This window comes from Gopherus flavomarginatus, chromosome 3 (genome assembly GCF_025201925.1).
Source record: "Gopherus flavomarginatus isolate rGopFla2 chromosome 3, rGopFla2.mat.asm, whole genome shotgun sequence".
Classification (NCBI taxonomy): Eukaryota; Metazoa; Chordata; order Testudines; family Testudinidae; genus Gopherus; species Gopherus flavomarginatus.
The window spans coordinates 135,400,177-135,418,022 of record NC_066619.1 but is presented as its reverse complement, the minus strand read 5'-3'; the positions used below and the strand labels follow the sequence as shown (position 1 = coordinate 135,418,022).

Here is a 17,846-nt window from a genome sequence, read left to right as displayed (position 1 = left end):
CATAGTCACACTGGTGTGAGCCCATTGAGCGCCCCACTCCCGCTGGGGCTGGGGGGGTCAGTGGGCTCACACTGGTGTGACTAGGGGCGGGGGGATCAGTGGGCTCACAACGGTTTGACCCCGCTCAGGTCGGGGGGTGGGGTCACTGGGCTCGCACCCATGTCAGTAGGAGAGGAAGCAGGCCCATGATGAGCAGTTGGTTCCGTCCTTAGTTTACTTCCTGCAGGCGATGGCCTTCTCCCAGTCCGTGCAAGTTTCCTCTGTGGCCATGAGTCCAAGCCTGCTCCAGGGAGGGGAGGTGACCGGGAAAGTGTTGTCAGGACAAGGGGATTCCTGGAGCCAGCGCGCACCGCCCCTGCCCTGGCTCTCTGCATCCAATCAGCCCTCAGGAAGGTGCTTGTGGACAGCCCGGGGCCAGGTGGGATGCACAGCATCCCCTTGCAAACAGCACAGCACCTCTGGGTGGCACAGGCTATGGAGCATGGAGACCCCTCCGTGCTGGGTGCTCCCAGGGCAGGCTGGCAGCACAGCTCTGCTGTTGTAGTCGTTCTCCGACTGGCTAGTGCCCACATCTCAGCAAAAGGCAGCTATGGGGTGTCCTGCCCAGGGGATGTCTCCCCCAGATCCCCTTAGATAGTGCCCTGTCCATAACTAGAACCCCCAGGCCTGCTGCGCCCTCATTCAGAGGCGGTGCTGTATTGCCTGTGGTTCGTGTGCTGTGACCATCACTCCATGTCCCCGCAGGAGCTGGTTAAGCTTCTTCACAAGGCTCTGGAGGCTGCGCAGCAGGAGAAGAGAGCATCCAGCACGTACCTGACAGCTGCAGAAGACAGAGACCGGCTGGAGCTGGTGCGGCACAAAGTGAGGCAAATTGTGGAGCTCAGCAATCGGGTGGAAGCCCTGGAGAGTGACAGGAGGGAGCTGGAGCAGAGCCTGGCTCTGAGGGACAGCCGTGTGGAGGAGCTGCAGAAGCACGTGCAGCTCCTGATGGACAAGAACCAGGCCAAGCAGCAAGTCATCCTGAAGCTCACGGAGCAGATTGCCCTGGATCTCTCTGAGCCGGTGCAAGAGGCTGATGCTGTTGCCGCGGATACCTTGTACAAGCAGCAGGAGGAGATTGAGCATTTGAAGGTCTGTGAGGCAGGCACAGCCAAAACAGCAGCTGGAGGGCTCGTTAGTATATGGTACAGCAGGAGCCTGGGACTGGTTTGTGCCGCTCCTTTGCTGTCCAAAGTGCAGGCACTTGCCGAGGGCTGGGCTGATATCAGTCCTGTGCTTTGAAGGGTTTGAATGGGGAAGTGGTAGCCTAGAGCTTGTTTTGCCAGACTCAGCTGAGTCATCCACCATTCAACCCTTAGCTCCTCCTCTGTTGCTGCCTTCACTCAGTCTGTCCAGGTGTGTCCTCTGTGTAAACCACATTTCCCCTCAGACAACCTGCCCAACGTGCCGTTCCCAGCCTCCTCTGTGCAGTTAGAATGGACATTTGTGTCTCTCAGCAGAGAAGCGCTGCAGGCACAGTGGGGTTTTGTTGTCTGCAGTGAGGTGGGGTTTCTTGGTGCCTGGAATGCCTCAGGCCTGGATTTTAAAAATGAACCAAATCCAGATCTCTCTGTCTGTCTCCTTGCAGCATCTCCCAAGCATTATGCACTATTACAGGGCAGAGGTAAGGTGGTTTGGGTGCCCTACCTGTATATTCTAGACCTGAACATGCCTGAATTTCTTTTAAATTGAGCCTTATGTCTAAATTTCCTGTGTCTCTGATGTTGTTTGGGAGAATTATGCCCTCCCTGTAATGTATTTTACCTTAAATTATGGAGTCATCCTCTCATTCCTTAGTTTCTCTGTGAGGATTTAAAACAGAGAGGAGAATAGCAAAAGCCTGCCTGCTGGCTGCCTGCTGGCTGCCTGGTGTGAGCACCTGCTCTGCTTTCTGGCAGGATGATCTAGATGCCTACAGAACTCAGAACCGGTTCCTCAATTCAGAGATCGACCAGGTCACGAAGCTCTGGAGAAGCGTTGCCGAGAAGGAGAAATTCCTGCTGATGAAGGTGAGCTGAGCTGTGGAGAGAGATGGCAGCTGTTCATTTAGCCATTGTGAAGTGAGCACCAATGCAGAAGTTTCCCTTTCTACCCAGCCCCGGTCCCAGATGCACAGTAAACCAACAAGGGTCTTGCTCCCAGTAGACTCCCATCCACCCCTTCACTCTGTATTTTGGTGACCCTGATGTGGGATCTCTGATCATCTTCCCTCAAGAGTTTCCCAAATAACATACAGGCAAACTCTAATTTTTGTTCAGGTCTCAAGGGATGATGAAGCATTAGTAGAGTTGGGGTCTTGCAAAATCAAGTTTCTGCTTCTCTACGAATTTCAGCTCCAGGCCAGACACAAACTTAGAGCCACGTGAGGCTCCGGGGTTTACATAGGAACAGGCTCATCTGGTTCAGTAGCCTGTCGCCGACAAGGGCCAGTGCCAGAAGGATGCAGCACTGAAGCTAAGATGCCCACAGGGCAAGTTCCCTTCAGCCCCGAGGAGTCAGAGGTCGGCTGACACTCAACACTTGTAGTTTGTCCCTTCTGAAGCACTTGTTTGCATTTTAATCTCTGCTATCATAACTCCGGATACTCAGCCACAGAAACATTCAGTCCTTTTTTGTGTGATGCTCAGCTCTTGGTCTCAACACCTCATGTGGCAGTGAGTTCTGCAGACTAATGGTGTGCTGTATGAAAAAGTGTTTCCCTCTCTGTTTTGTCAGAATTTGGCACCATTTGATTTGACTGAGTTTCTCCATGTTATTGTATTGTGGGATGGAGCGGGCACTGCCCTTGGTCCTATCTTTGCTGTTCCATTCATGATTGTACTCTTGTCATGCTCCCTCCTATTCATCTCCTCTTTACAGTAAACAGTCCCAGTTAGTCTGTTAATCTGTCTTCAGAGCCCTTCGTTCTCCTCCTCCCCCGCTATGGTCCCCTCTAGTTCTGCAGTGACTCTGCTGAAGTGGGGTGCAGTCCTGCCCACACGAATCAGACAGAGGCGAGGCAGGGCTGTGTATAATGGCACCGTTTTAGTTCCATGTTGTTCTCCATCCCAATGCACCCTAACACCTTGTTTGCTTTCCTAACTGCGGCAGCCGATGTGCAGATGTCTCCAGTGAGCTCCTAGCGTGGCATGTCCTTGAGCGAGTCCCTCAGCCTCTCAGGGCCTCAGTTCTCCACCTGTGTATCTGGGAGAACAACGCTTCCTTTCTCCCACCCCTTCTTTGGCCTGGCCCTGAGCTTTCTGGGGCAGGCCTGTCTCTCACTATTGGTCTGGGCAGTGGCCAGTCTCAGACTCAGCTGAGTCTTCTGCTGGTCACTAGTACTGTTCCTGGCCAGTAGAGGAGTAGCACTGCCTGGCTGGGAAGCCGCAGAGGAGCAGTTGGAATAGATGAGACAGGGTAAGGCTTTAGATGCCTCTTCAAAATGGTCAAGGTATGAACCCAGGTGTCCTTGCCAAATTTCACTCTGGGCAATTCTGACCCCCTCCCGCCCCGCAAGAAAATTCCCCATGCAGTGTCCTGTACACACACACACACACACACACTCCCGTGGATTCCTGCTTTACCCTCTAACACCCTCCTTGCTGCACAGCAGTGACCCACTGCCAGCACCCGAGCTGCTCTCCTTGCCCCTGCATTGCTCTGGCTCTTTCCTGCTGCAGCAGCCTTGCTGTGGCTGCTCCTTCCACCCTCCATTGCGCTCCATGGCGTGCGGTTGACTCAGTAATTGCTTGCCCATGAACACGAGAGATGCAGGCAGCTGCTGGGGCAGACACCTGGCTCTGGGTGCCTCTGTGTGGGAGTTTCCAGGGGCAAGAGCAGGTAATCTGGGCTTTGCTTATGGCTGACACACGTGTCGGGGGCTGTCAGTCTTGTGCATCTGCAGCACAGTCACTCTGACGGCACCCCCAACACTCTCTTCCAGTGTGCCCGCCTGCAAGCCCGCAGCTGCCAGGTGGAGAGCAAATACCTGATGATGCTGCGGAGGCTGCAGGAGGCCTCCCCTGACCTGGCCAGCGGTGAGGCCGAGCTGGTGAAGAGCCTGATCCAGGAGGCGCTGCAGTGGGATGTGAAGGAGGAAGCAGCAGAGGCTCTTCAGCTGAACCCTGTCAGGTAAGGGGCATGTGGGCGAGGAGCGTGCATCACTGCTTTGTGGCAGGGATGTGGCAAGTGCAGAAGGGCTCTCTGTCACAGGATGGGCCCTCGGCTCAGAACAGTCCTGGGGCAGCTCTGTCTGCCAGGTTCCCAGCTGTGCCGTGCTGAGGCGGACAGGCTTGCTGTCCTGCACAGAGTGTGCGTAGCCCAACTCCAGGATCTCTGCCAGCAACCTGGGGGATGGATCTGCATGTCTCCCACAGCCCAGTCACGCGTGGGTTACAGATTCTGGAATGGGAAGATGCATCCCTAAAACGAAGCACTCCCTGGCCCCTGCGATGGAGCCTGTTCTGTGCATTTAGCCAGACAAGGTGCCATCAGCAATAACGTTTTCAGTACACACCTCACTGCTGAATTTGCTGTTCCTTGCCCTCCCTGAGCTGGGGCGCTCTGCTTAGCCAGGCGGTGCAGTCAGCCTAGGGTGAGCACAGGGAAGGGGAAGTGACTGAGCAGCCGTCACATGCAGGCAGTTTGGGGTTTCTGTGCACACATCTCCCATGAGCTGGAGCTAAGTGTTTTCCACAGCGGACGGGATACTGGGGATAAGCAGAGACGGGAGGAAGTGTGAGGCTGGTCTGTCTTCTCTTCAGGGTCACCTGGAGGTGAGCAGCGGGTTAGCCTAACCTGGGTGTGATCAACTGCATTGCAAACCCACACTCGAGTTACTGGGACCTCACTGGGGCCAGGTGTATCACTCAGACTTCTGGGGCTTGGTGCTGCAATGAGCCGAGCGGCTCTGAGAGTCTCAGTGAACTGTGGCAGAACTTGTCTGTCCTGAGAGCACAGGGAAATTGTGGGAAGGCATGGGAAAGCCATCAGCACTTGGATGGATTTGTCTGCAACCTCACTGCAAAGTGGCAAAGAGTCCTGTGGCACCTTATAGACTAACAGACGTTTTGGAGCATGCTCTATAAGGTACCACAAGACTCTTTGCTGCTTTTACAGATCCAGACTAACACGGCTACCCCTCTGATACTGCAGAGTGAACAGGTTACCAGCCTGAGTGAAAGCGACTCCTGCACTCTAGCCCACCCGGGTGTCAAGCACCAGCGCAGTGGGGTGAGAGGGTTATGGGTGTGGATGGGAGGGGTTAGGACAATACTGGGGGTGTGGGGGGTGGGTAGCTGCAGAGAAGACAAACCCTGGAGTCAGGCGAGGGAAATCTGTACCATACCTCTGGCAAAGGTCTGTCTGGTTGTTCAGCTTGTCAGCGGCTGGGGTAGGACCGCGTGTGCAGGGAAACAGACGCTGTGCCTAGAGCAGCAGGAGTGGGGCTGGGCACCGTAGCTGCCTCTGACTCAGTTTACCCTGCGTACCAGTATCTCGCTGGGCAAACTGTCCAGCACCTAGCACCTGGGTTTCAGCCCCTGCTCTGCTCTGCCTTCTCCAGAGAGTATGATGACTACGGGTTTATGACCATTCCCAAATACGAGGTTGAGGACTGGAAGCTTCTGGCTAAAATCCAAGCCCTAGAGATCAAGTCCAACAACCTGCTGAGCCACACAGCGGTAGAGAAGCCTCTTGGTGAGAGATGGGCCAGCGTGGCTGAGTTGAGCCCCTCTGCAGAGCTGAAAGGCTTGATCCGTTGCGGCATCCCTGTGGAGCACCGCCAAAGGGTCTGGAAATGGATAGTGACCCAGCGCCTGTCCCACCACCATGCCGCCAACCACTACGAGAGCCTGCTGCAGCAGTGTGAGCGCACGGAGCACCCCGCCTCCCGGCAGATCGAGCTGGACCTGCCCCGCACCCTGACCAACAACAGGCATTTCACATCTCCCACCTCCCAGCTGGTCCCCAAGCTCCGAAGGGTGCTGCTGGCCTTCTCCTGGCAGAATCCTGCCATCGGCTACTGCCAGGGGCTAAACAGGTGAGACACGGAGGTGCCACTGTCAGAACAGCAGGGAAGGCCGCTCACTGCTAGGCTGTCTCTGTACCAGGGGATAAGAGCTGCCCCTGAGTCCTGGGGGCTCCTGGAGAATCAGTCGCAGAACAAGGTGCTCAGATACTCCAGCGAGGGGGCAGAGGAGTACCGCAAGGAGAGGGAAACAAGTGGACATTTCCTATTAGAGTGATGGTGTCGGTTCTTCAGGATTCCCCCGGTGGGGGAGCTGGGATGGCCGCTTTTGCAGTAATTTAGATGGAATGTGTGAGTTAAAGGTGTTCACATCACCCAGTCACTTTTCAACATTAAACGGTGTTAAACAAGGGCCAGGGCTTGGCGTACAGAGACCTCGGCTTGTTTTAATGCCATGACAAACACACCATTAAAGAGCCTTTTAAACTTTTATTAGAGATACAGAAAAGAAGGAAAAACAGCGAAAGCCTTTGAAATGTAAAGTATTAACTAAGGCTTCCTTATACAACATCCCTTCTCAGCTGGAGAGTGTTTTAGAAGGAAAATCTCCCTTGTTTGACAGGCCTTAGATCAGAGTGGGCAAACTTTCTGGAACTGAGGGCCACATCAGATATGGAAATTGTGTGACAGGCCATGAATGCTCATGAAATTGGGGTGTGGGGTGTGGGGGAGGTGAGGCCTCTGGCTGGGGGGGTGGGCTCTGGGGTGGGGCTAGGGTGAGGGTTTGAGGTGCAGGAGGGTGCTCTGGGCTGGGACCAAGGGGATCAGAGGGCAGGATGGGGATCAGGGCTAGGGCAGGGGGTTGGGGTATGGGGGGGGGTACAAGCTCCAGGTGGCGCTTACCTCAAGCAGCTCCCAGAAGCAGCGGCATGTCCCTCCTCTGGCTCCTATGCAGAGGCACGGCCAGGCAGCTCTGCACGCTGCCCTGTCCACGGGCGCTGCCCCCGCTGGCCACTGGTTCTCAGCCAATGGGAGCTGCGGGGGCAGCATGTGGGGTCAGGGCAGCATGTGGAGCCCCTTGGCCGCCCCTGCATGTAGGAGCCAGAGGGGGGACATGCTGCTGCTTTCAGGAGCCACGCAGAGCCACGATACGCACGGAGCAGGGTAAGCCCACGGACTCTGCTCCCCGGCGGGAGCTCAAGGGCCGGATTAAAATGTCTGAAGGGCCGGATGCGGCCTCTGGGCCATAGTTTGCCCATCCCGCCTTAGATGGTACCAAAGGTGGTAGTAATTGTCGTCCCAGGTGGCAGTTGACATTCAGTTGCAGCCAGCAGGAGTGGCAATGTCATCTGGGTCCCTCTCTGGCCCGTTCTGGTCACACAACACCTCTCAGGATGAGGGTGGTGAAAGCCGGAGGTGACAGGAAATGGCGGGCTTGGCAACCATGATGGTGAAGCTCACTCCAGTAGCCTCTGCCTATTCTATCTATTCTTTTTGTTTGTTCTTTCAATCTTTCCCCACAAAATCTCTCTTTAAGGACCCCAATAGGGAGTGGTGGGTGGAATAGCCCATCCCCTCATTATTATGTCCACCAAAAAGGCCTATTATCCAACACACCAGTTTTGGCTCATGAACTTTCAGCGCCACATTTCCTCTTTTTAACGAGCGTAATTTCACTGCAGTCCTTGAGTCATAGTGACTTGGGCTTTTTTTTCTCAGAGTAATTCAGTTAGTCTCCCTTCAGTTGTCTCCCTTCCGTGCCTGTTCCCATCAGCGTTTGTTGTTATAGGTTACTGGAACAACTTGTAATTTTTACATGCTTTTTACAGCTGCGCTCCCAAGTTGGGTGGATTTGTAGGCCCATTTGTCACAATGCTGCTCATAGCAGAGTTGGCAAGGAGGCAAATGCCCTGTGGCCCGCACACACTGGCGATCAATGTCCTGAATGAAGACTTGTTTGTGTTTTGAGAGTCTGACACCTCTTCCTCCGCCAGCCCTGTGCTTTCCCTGTCCCCTGTTCAGAGCTAAGAGAGGCAGGGTGCCCAGCATTCACCATGCCCTTCGTTCATGGGCTGCAAACCCACCTACTAACCTCCAGCCAGGAACAAACTTCCAAAGTCAGGTGATCGGTCCCGTGACAAGAGAAATGCTGTCACTCCTCCGCTGAGGGAAAGGTACACAGCCATCTCCCAAACAGGCACTTTCCTCTGGGGCAGGGGAGGGATAGCTCAGTGGTTTGAGCATTAGCCTGCTAATCCCAGGGTTGTGAGTTCAATCCTTGAGGGGGCTACTGAGGGTTCTGGGGTAAAATCAGTACTTGGCCCTGCTAGTGAAGGCAGGGGACTGGACTCAATGACCTTTCAGGGTCCCTTCCAGTTCTATGAGATAGGTACATCTCCAGATATTATATTATCATTATAGCTCATCAGTGACTGTTGAGCATCTAAAGAACAATGGGATCAGATTCAGGGAATAGTAGAGAGGCAGAATAAAGTGACTTTTTCAAAAGACTTCTTGTATCCTCACTCACTATTCTTAGCCCTCATGCCGTGATTTAGGACGCCTGGAGCATTGCTCTGATGTATATTAACGTGACATGTACCTCAGTCACTTGTATCACATTGGCCAAATCCTGGGAGCTGCTCGGCACCCTCAGTCGCTCCAGAAGCACTTGGGCGTGTGAGTGCAGCAGCCTCTGGAATTGGCTTGCTGGCAGTAACAAGCACGTCGCTTTTCCGGGAGCTGCCCAAGCAGAACGATGTGCGTGCTGCTGCCTGTCAGCCTCTGCTTTCTAAGCAATGGGAAAAGGCAAGGTCTGAATTGGTGTGCAGTAATTGAGGTTTGGCGCGCATAGCACACGACTGTCCTAGTGACACTCCACTTAGTGGAGAAGACTTGATGTAGATATTGGGAAGCCGCCTTTACTCTTCAGAGCCTGCTCTCTGCATGGTGTCACCCAGCAGCTACGTGGTCCCCTGTCCCTGCCCAGCTCTCTGCGGGGCATTGCCCAGCAGCCATGTGGGCCCCTCTGCCCCCCAGTGCCTTCTGCTCTATGCAGAGTCACCTGGCAGCCACGTGGGCCCTTTTTCTCCCCAGCTGTTTGTGTGAGGTTACCCAAAGGCTGCCTAGGACCCTCCCTCCCATCCGGTTCTGGGAGCAGGCTGGGATGTTGTGTATATTATCTGGCACCTAGGACATGCCTGGGGCTCTGCAGACAAGTTCCCTGGCCCAGAGAGCTCATCCTGTCCAGCACAAGGCACCCTCTGCTCCTCTGAGCTGATCACAGCGGAGGGGCTCAGGACTATGGTGATGAATGGATGACTGGCTGCGGGGGGAAGGGAAGTAATCTGTGTCACATGGATCTATCAGGGTAGAGCCGCCTCCATCTCAGAGTGCCGTGAGGCTGGCTCCCTGGTGGTGTAAATCAGCACACCTCCACTGGCTTCAATAGAGCCCCACCCAAGTACCCAAGCTGGGGCGTTGGCCCCATGAGTCTAACTTCATTGCTTAGTCCTGCCTACTCTCTAGTGCTCTGGCAGTGCTGCCAGACATGGCAATGAGCTCCAGCCAGCCTGGTTACTCCTGGAGATACAGGGAGATCTTTGAGGCCCTGGCAAAGCGCACTCGTTGGCTGACCTGTCACTGCCCAGCAGCCTGTGCTGCCTACACCAGAGACACACAAAGATTTAATGTAAAACCTGAAACTAGAAGACCAATGCCAACCAGAATCTCTGATTTCCCACCAGTGCTCTTGCAGGTCAGTGTCTGCTCAGCAGGTAATAGAGAGTGTCTGCTTTGTTTCATGGTGTCCTGCCCATTGCAGGTTGGCGGCCATTGCTCTCCTGGTCCTAGAAGAGGAGGAAAGCGCATTCTGGTGTCTGGTTCACATTGTGGAAAACCTGATGCCGGCGGATTACTACAGCAACACGTTAATAGCATCACAGGTGAGCACGAGAATCCGGCTCCGTCACAGGGGTGAAAGACAGCAGGGTACCTGCTGCACAGAGATGTTAAAGGGACATGGTCGACTCCTGCAGCCCAGCCTCTGGACTCTGTGCAGCCCTTCTGCATAAGCCAATTTTAGGATTACTTTGCAGGGCCCGGAGCAGGGCCCATGAGAATCAGGCCCATGCTGTCCAGCCAGTCCTCGGAAGTCAGGCAGGTTGGAGAGGAGACACTTTTATTAACTGCACAATCACTCAGCATTGTCTGAATCCAGGGGGTTTCCTCACATCATAGGTAATTTCATTAACTCTTTCCACTACTTCAAAGTGTACATTCTAAATGTCTTGCATTTTATTCTTTCTCACAGGATCCAGCACAAGCACCATATCTCCTATTTCAAATGCTCTTTCTTCGGCATGTCTATCATGCCACGCCTTTCAAACCTCCTGGCTTTTCTTTAGATTTTGCTGAAACAACTCCATCATACCTTGCAATTTTTCATTAAAATGAGACACATACTCCATCACTGGCTACTCTGTCTCCTCAACATTACCTTCCCAAGAGTCATGAATCAGATCTAGGGGTCCCCTAACCTGCCTTACATGGAGCAGTTCAAAGGGAGCAAACCTAGTAGATTCTTAGGGTACACTCCTGTACACATACAACAGATATGGCAGCCGAACATCCCCATCATTCTGCCACCTGTCCACATACATTTTCATCACACATTTCAAGGTCCCATTGAACCTTTCCAGCAGACCATTGGTGGGTGGTAGGGAGCAGCTTTTAGGTGTTTTACTCCATACATTTCCCATAACTGCTTAAAAACAAGACATAAAATTAGACCCATGGTCTGACAATATTGCTCTGGGAAAACCCACTCTGCTAAAAATAGCAAACGACCTGTTGCCACTATCTCTGCCTCAATATTAGACAATGCTGGTAGCAAAATCTACCAACACAGAAATATACTTCTTCCCATTCCTGGAAGGTTTAGGGAGCGGTCCTACAATATCCACAGATGCTTTGGCAAATGCCTTCCCAATAATGGGTTAAAGGCTGGAAGGGTGCCTCACTAGGTCCCTTGAACGCTTTGCACTTCTGGCACAAATCACAGTGCCTGGAATAATCTCTCACTGTTTCAAAAAGATAAGACCAGTAGAAATTTTGCTTCAACCTGTCACATGTTTTGCCTGCACCCAGATGTCCTGCAAACAGACCATCATGGGGCCTCGGTTACACAGTGTAAGCTGGAGTAACTTCACAGAAATCACCATCGTCCAATGCTTCTGCTAGGGTGGGGCAAACCCACAGAGCACCTTGCCCAGGACTGGGCCTCAGTGGCACAGCCGAGCCTGAAACAGTCAAATCACACAGGAAGGGCCTGACCTTGCTGTGATACTGGTAGGTGTGGGAGAGTTAGGCCCATCATATATGTCTCCCCTGCTCCAAAAAGAGAGACCGCCAAGACTCGTCTGAGTTGGAGCCCAGTTGCAACTCAGTAAGAGTGTGTAGACTCTTAAAATCTCCCCCATGGACACAGGGTTCCTCTGTCTGTCTGGTTCATCGGAGTCTAGGGCAGGTCTGCCAGACTTTCTGATCCTGCAGCATGCTTGCAGCAGAAATCACAGCTGCTGGTGCCATTCCATTGCATTTGTTGTTGATGGGCAGCCAGCAGGAGGAGGAAGAGCTGTTGTGTGTGTGTCACAGTCAGGGCAGGGGTATATGTTACAGAATGTGCTCTCTTGGCCTAGTGGCGCTGACTTTCTAATCTGCAGGAGGGTGCTCAGCCCCCCAGCTCTGTCCCAGGCCATACCCCCACCCCACCTCTAATATAGCACTGACTTTCCAGGCACATGCTGCTGCAGTACCAGCCTTCGCACTGCAGCACTCTTCTTCCAGTTAACTAGGGAGAACATAAGAATGACCACACTGGGTCAGACCAAAGGTCGATCTAGCCCAGTGTCCTTTCTTCCAACAGTGGCCAATGCCAGGTTCCCCAGAGGGAATGAACAGAACAGGGAATCATCAAGTGATCCATCCCCTGTCGCCCATTCCCTGCTTCTGGCAAACAGAAGCTAGGGACACCATTCCTGCCCAGCCTGGCTAATAGCCATTGATGGACCTATCCTCCATGAATGTATCTAGTTCTTTTTTGAACTCTGTTAGAGTCTTGGCCTTCACAACATCCTCTGGCAAGGAGTTCCACAGATTAACTCTGTGTTGTTTGAAGAAATGCTTCCTTTTGTTTGTTTTAAATCTGCTGCCTGTTAATTTCATTTGGTTGTCCCTAGTTCTTGTGTTATGAGAAGGAGTAAATAACACTTCCTTATTTACTTTCTCCACACCAGTCATGATTTTATAGACCTCGATCATATCCCCCCTTAGTCATTCTTTTCCAAGCTTAAAAGTCCCAGTCTTATTAATCTCTCCTCATACGGAACCTTTCCATATCCCTAATCATTTTTGTTGCCCTTTTCTGAACCTTGTCCAATTCCTATATATATATATATATATATATATATATATATAAAGATGTGAGCGTACCATGGATTTATTTAGAGGCAATATGATATTTTCTGTCTTATTATCTATCCCTTTCTTAATGATTCCCAACATTGCTTGCTTTTGTGACTGCTACTACACATTGATTGGATGTTTTCAGAGAACTATCCACAATGACTCTTTCTTGAGTGGTAACAGCTAATTTAGAGCTCATCATTTCATGTGCACCTGCCTTTGTATCTCATGGATTCCCGCTTTGTCAAACCCAGGTGGATCAAAGAGTCTTTAAAGACTTCTTGTCAGAAAAGCTCCCCAGGCTTACAGCTCACTTTGAGCAGCACAGGATTGACGTCTCACTGATACCTTCAACTGGTTCCTGGTGGCCTTTGTAGACAGCCTGGTCAGCGACATCCTCCTCCGGGTCTGGGACGCCTTCCTGTACGAAGGAACAAAGGTAGGGAGCCACCCCTGGCCCTAGCTGTGCCAGGCTCTCAGAGCTGTGTGTTCTTGGACACTCGGACCCAAGGGGGACACACTCCACCCTGAGCTGGGCAGCAGACCGGTGTCGTCGTCATTTTGGTCCCACAACTCCTGGATGAGCTGCTCAGCCTCTCTGCATGTCTCTGGCAATGATGGTGGGCCTGTGGCTTCCAGCTCTGTCTGTAATGGGGCTGGAATGGAAGGATTGAGCCCAGCCCGGGGAGACAAACCCACACTAACTCTCACAGAGCTAGCGTGCTACCCAGAGCGGGCACAGGGCTAGCCACACAAGCACGTATCTAGGCTCTCGAACAGGCAAACGCTTGCGGCGGCTAGTTCTCCCGCTGTTCACGTTGCCACGGCTCCGTCCTATTCCAAGCATGCTAACTCAATGAGCGCTCCTGCGAACGCCTCTCTGAGATGGGAATACCACCCCAGCTATGCCCTGAGGAGCAGCTCCCCCTCCCTCACTGTGCCCCACAAAAACAGTTAGAAAACTGACAAGCTCCATCAAAATCTACTGATCCACCCTTAGCACAACCTCCCTCCCTCCCCCCGGCACACGTGTGCCCACATACACACATTGACCTGACAGACACCCCCATCCTGTTTCTCTCACACAAATGGCCCCCACATGCGTAGACAGGGCAGCATTCACCCCATTACCAGGCACACACACACCACACAGCCATTTCTCACCTCCCTGGCTTGAGGACACATACCCCAGCTCATCAGGTCCCTCCTCTGCCTCCCGTTCTACTACCCTGGCATCAGCTTGTTAGTGGTGGGGCAGCCGGGCCCAGACCTCCCTCAGCTGGGCCTCACGCCCTCTCCTGGCCTTCCCAGCTTCTCCCACTGCAGCCCTACATCACTGCCCTGAGGAAGGCCTGGGGACCTGCTGCATCTCTTCTCCTGCTTCTAGAGGGGGTGCTGGAGCTGCAGGGGTCTTGGGACGTTCTCGGCTTGGGGAAAGGAGCTGGGAGGGGATCTTCTCTTCTCCTTCCTCAGCCTGGAGAGCTGGCTGGAGGGCAGCAGACCAGGCATGTTCTGGGCCTGGCTTCAGCCAGCCAGAGTTGAGGAGGGTACAGTCTTGGCCCTCGGTAGGGAGATCTCAGAGCAGTTGGAGCTGGGCAGACACAATGGATGCCACTGCAGCTGCTGCTGGACCATGAAGTGGCCAGGAGAGAGCATGAGGATGTGGGCAGCCACCAGTGCCTGTTCCTTGGTGCCAGGTACCACTGCTTGGGGAGCGGGCCAGTCCTGAACTCTGTTCTCCATTCCCTACCCCCTCAGGGAGGGAGAGCCTCTTACAGTGTTTTCATTAGCGCTGTGCATTTAACTCCCACTTTAGCATCTGCTCTTGTAGCGCATTCACTCTCCAAGGGGAGCGCAGAGAATGAACAATGCAAATTGACAAAGAGTGAGAGGAGACGTGCGTTGGCTTCTGAAGGCCCCTCTGGTGTGCAGCACAGACACCTGCTGTCCCACCTCGTCCCATAGTGCACCAATGCCAGAGTGCTCCACACCCTGAGCTTTCCGTGGGGAGATTCTGGGGGCCCTGTGCCCTCTAAACACATTTTAACTTGTCCTAGGTGATTTTCCGCTATGCTCTTGCCATCTTTAAGTATAACGAAGAGGAGATTCTGCGGATCCATGACAGCCTGGAGGTTTATCAGTACCTTCGCTTTTTCACCCACATGATTGGAGACGGCAGGTGAGAGAAGAGCTGCTCTCAGCTTCTTCTTTGGCCAGTCCCTTGTGCAGGCATGTAAACTAGATGAAATAATGACAAGGCCTAGGACTTGTGCTTGCAGTTTGGGGAAGGAACAAGAGTTGGCCGTGTGCCTTTGTTCAGTGATGGTCACTGATCTCTGGTTAAGCCTAGAAATTGTTGCCTGTGCAATTGAGTTTGTGCCCAAAACAGAACAAGCAGTTAGGTTGACACATCCAGGATTCACAGCCACTAAGGCCATTGATGGGACAGCTGCGCTGGGGCTGGGGTTTGCTTTTGTTCTGCTGGAGAAGAAGGATCCTGCTCTTCTCAAAGTTGAATGTGCACCGTGGGCATGGGATGAAAGGCAAGATTTGGCCAGCGAATCTCTTCCCTGGGAAACATAGCCCCTCAGACTAATCCCACCGCAAGGGAGTCCTGGGACATACCACTGAGCCTGCTAAGGGGACAAGGGCCCAGCCTCTCACAGGAGCAGGATCCATCCTAGCAGTAGATGAGGAGCATGTGTCTGCCTGGAGGAAGGTCCCCCTGGGTGTTGATGGCTTGCCCTGCCAAGCTTAGAGGCTTCTTTTCTGGGCTGGGGCAGAGAAAGGTTGGCTGCTGAAGCTGAACCACTTTACACTGGGGTAAGGGGGGACTGACACTATCAGCTGATTAGTCCTTGGGTGTGGGCCTCAGAGCCTGTGGCTGCCAGCTGTAGTCCAGCCCTGGCTACAAGTTGGTCACTTTGTTACAATGCAAGGGCAGTGCTGCCCCGGCAGGAGGGGACAGCACTCACACACTAGGACCAGGGTGTTCAGCTGATTAGCTCACCCGTGCACCCTGTCTTCTCCCGGTAGGAAGCTGATGAGCATCGCTTTCAATGACATGAATCCCTTCCCAATGAAGGTGCTGCGGAACCGGCGAGCGACACACCGGGAGGAGCTGGAGGCGGAGCTGAGTGAGCTGGAGCGGATCAAGGTGCAGTACGTGAAAGAGCAAGCAGAGCAGGTGGCCTGGCACCTGGACGGAGCCGTTAGCGAAGAGGAGGAGGAGATGTAGCCAGAGAAGTGGCTGCGTCCTGCGCCTGCATCCCTGGCCCTGGAGCTCTGCAACAGCATCACTCTCCTTTCTAAGAGAGATGGACAATGCTGAGGCCAGCAGGGCCAGCGCAGAGGATAGGCACAGCGTTTTGGAGGTGCTTAGCTGGGAGGACTGTGTCCTGCCCAGACCTCCTGGCTCACTGTCCGCTCAGCACACAGCTGCGGGCTCAGGGCCAACACAGGTCCTGTCTCTCTCTCTGAACCATCCTGTCCATTCCTCCCCACCATCTTGCTGCAGCCGCACTAAATGAGGTGCCCAGCCTATGGCCCGCAGGCTGTACACAGCCCACCAGAGCATTTCGTAAGGCCCGCAGCAGCTTCAACACAATATACTAACAGCCGATTCATTAGCGTTTTGTCATCATGTTTATATCAGTTTAGTTTAGTTATGAGTTCTGTATGGGGTTTTTTTTGTTTTCTATAATTCTTATTCACATTTTATGCACTGATTTCTTTATTTCTTTTTAAATAGACAATACTGTAGATACTAACCTATCTAAACACCTACAAAACAGACTCTGTTTGGCCCTCTCCAGGTCGTGCTTAGGTTCATGTGGCCCTTCTGTGTAATAAGGTTGGGAAAGCGAGTGTCACGGGATGCTTGTTGATTGATCACAGGTGACTTTAATTGTATGCACCGTATCGGAGGCTGATGAGGCACATGTGATCCAGAAAGCCTTCCGGTGTCTTTGAGTGTGCTCTGCTGGCAATGTAAAGTGGGGGGTGTATAATCATAGCAAGTATTAAGACAAAAGTACTTGTTTGAGAGTTAGCGTGTGAAGCCCCTGAGTTAGTGAAGGAGAGAGGCCTGATGGAACTCTTGAAGCTACCATGGCATCTTTCTGCAGCTCCAGTAACTCCTCACTTAACATCATCCCGGTTAACATTGTTATGTTGCTGATCAATTAGGAAACTGCTCTTTTAAAGTTGCCCAATGCTCCCTTATAACGTTGTTTGGTAGCCACCTGCTTTGTCCACTGCTTGTAGGAAGAGCAGCCCCTTAGAGCTAGCTGGTGGGGGCTTGGAACCAGGGTGGACCGGCACCCCCTCATCAGCTCTCCCTATCAGCTCCCCGCTCTCCTGAGTTCCCTGTGCGGCAGCTGCCCATCAGGCTTTCAATTTCCAGCAGTTCAGGTGTCCCTCGCCCCACTGCCATGTGCTGCTTCTGCCCTCTGCCTTGGAGCTGCTCCCAGGAGCCTCCTGCTTCCTGTGCTGGGGGGGGGGCAAGGGAGGGCTAATGTCAGGGTGTCCCCCTGCTCCTGCCCCTCGCTTACCCCATTTCCATAGAGTGGAGGGAACGGGGACATGACAGGGCTCAGGACGGAGGGAGCTTGCTGGCAGCAGGGGCTGTCTCAACTTGCTGATCTACTTAAAAAGGTAGTGTACTTAAAGGGGCAATGCACATCTCTCTCTCACACACACACACAGGATGTCTCTCTCTGTCTCTGTCTGCCATGCTGTCTCCCCTCCCTCCATTTGTGCTGCCTTGTAGAGTGTGAGGCTACATTAACAACGTGTTTACCCGTGAGGGCTCAGCTGTTCTAGTTCATCATTTAGCAGTGAGGTATTCCTTGGGAAATATCCCACCCTCTGACTCCTCCACCTCAACCAAGCTTCACAGTCATCATTGCTGTGTACAATATTAAATTGTTTGTTTAAACTTATAGTGTGTGTGTGTGTGTGTGTGTGTGTGTGTGTGTGTGTGTGTGTCTCTCTCTCTCTCTCTCTCTCTCTCTCTTTTGTCTGGTGAAAAAAATTTCCCTGGAACCTAACCCCCCTATTTACATTAATTCTTATGGGGAAATTGGATTTGCTTAACATTGTTTCACTTAAAGTCACATTTTTCAGGAACATAACTACAACGTTAAGCGAGGAGTTACAGTAGTTTGCCAGGAGGTCACATGTTTGATGTTTAAGCATGCTCGGGGTTAACCCAATTAAACTATGCTCCCTGGGGCTGTGCAGTGATACCCCTGAGGCCAGAGCTGACCTCCTACTTACTGAGCTGGTCAGTGGGCACTTCCTTGCAGACGAATTGTTACCCTCTGCTTAGTGAGTTCCCATTCTGCTGTAGATAATAATAGAGCTGATGTAATAATCACAGCAGATGGTTACA

General features: G+C 52.8%; 1 protein-coding gene across 1 annotated transcript in view; it reads left to right on the top strand.

Moving 5' to 3' along the window:
• TBC1D2 (TBC1 domain family member 2) overlaps positions 1-17,394 on the top strand; it is a 41,234-nt gene extending 23,840 nt beyond the window's left edge. Inside the window, 9 exon segments of the mRNA XM_050948236.1 lie at positions 745-1,131; positions 1,938-2,048; positions 3,962-4,149; positions 5,582-6,058; positions 9,810-9,930; positions 12,706-12,793; positions 12,796-12,890; positions 14,509-14,630; positions 15,488-17,394. Coding sequence (XP_050804193.1) covers positions 745-1,131; positions 1,938-2,048; positions 3,962-4,149; positions 5,582-6,058; positions 9,810-9,930; positions 12,706-12,793; positions 12,796-12,890; positions 14,509-14,630; positions 15,488-15,689 — 1,791 coding nt within the window. The 3' untranslated portion in view covers positions 15,690-17,394.
• The last annotated feature ends 452 nt before the right edge of the window (positions 17,395-17,846 follow it).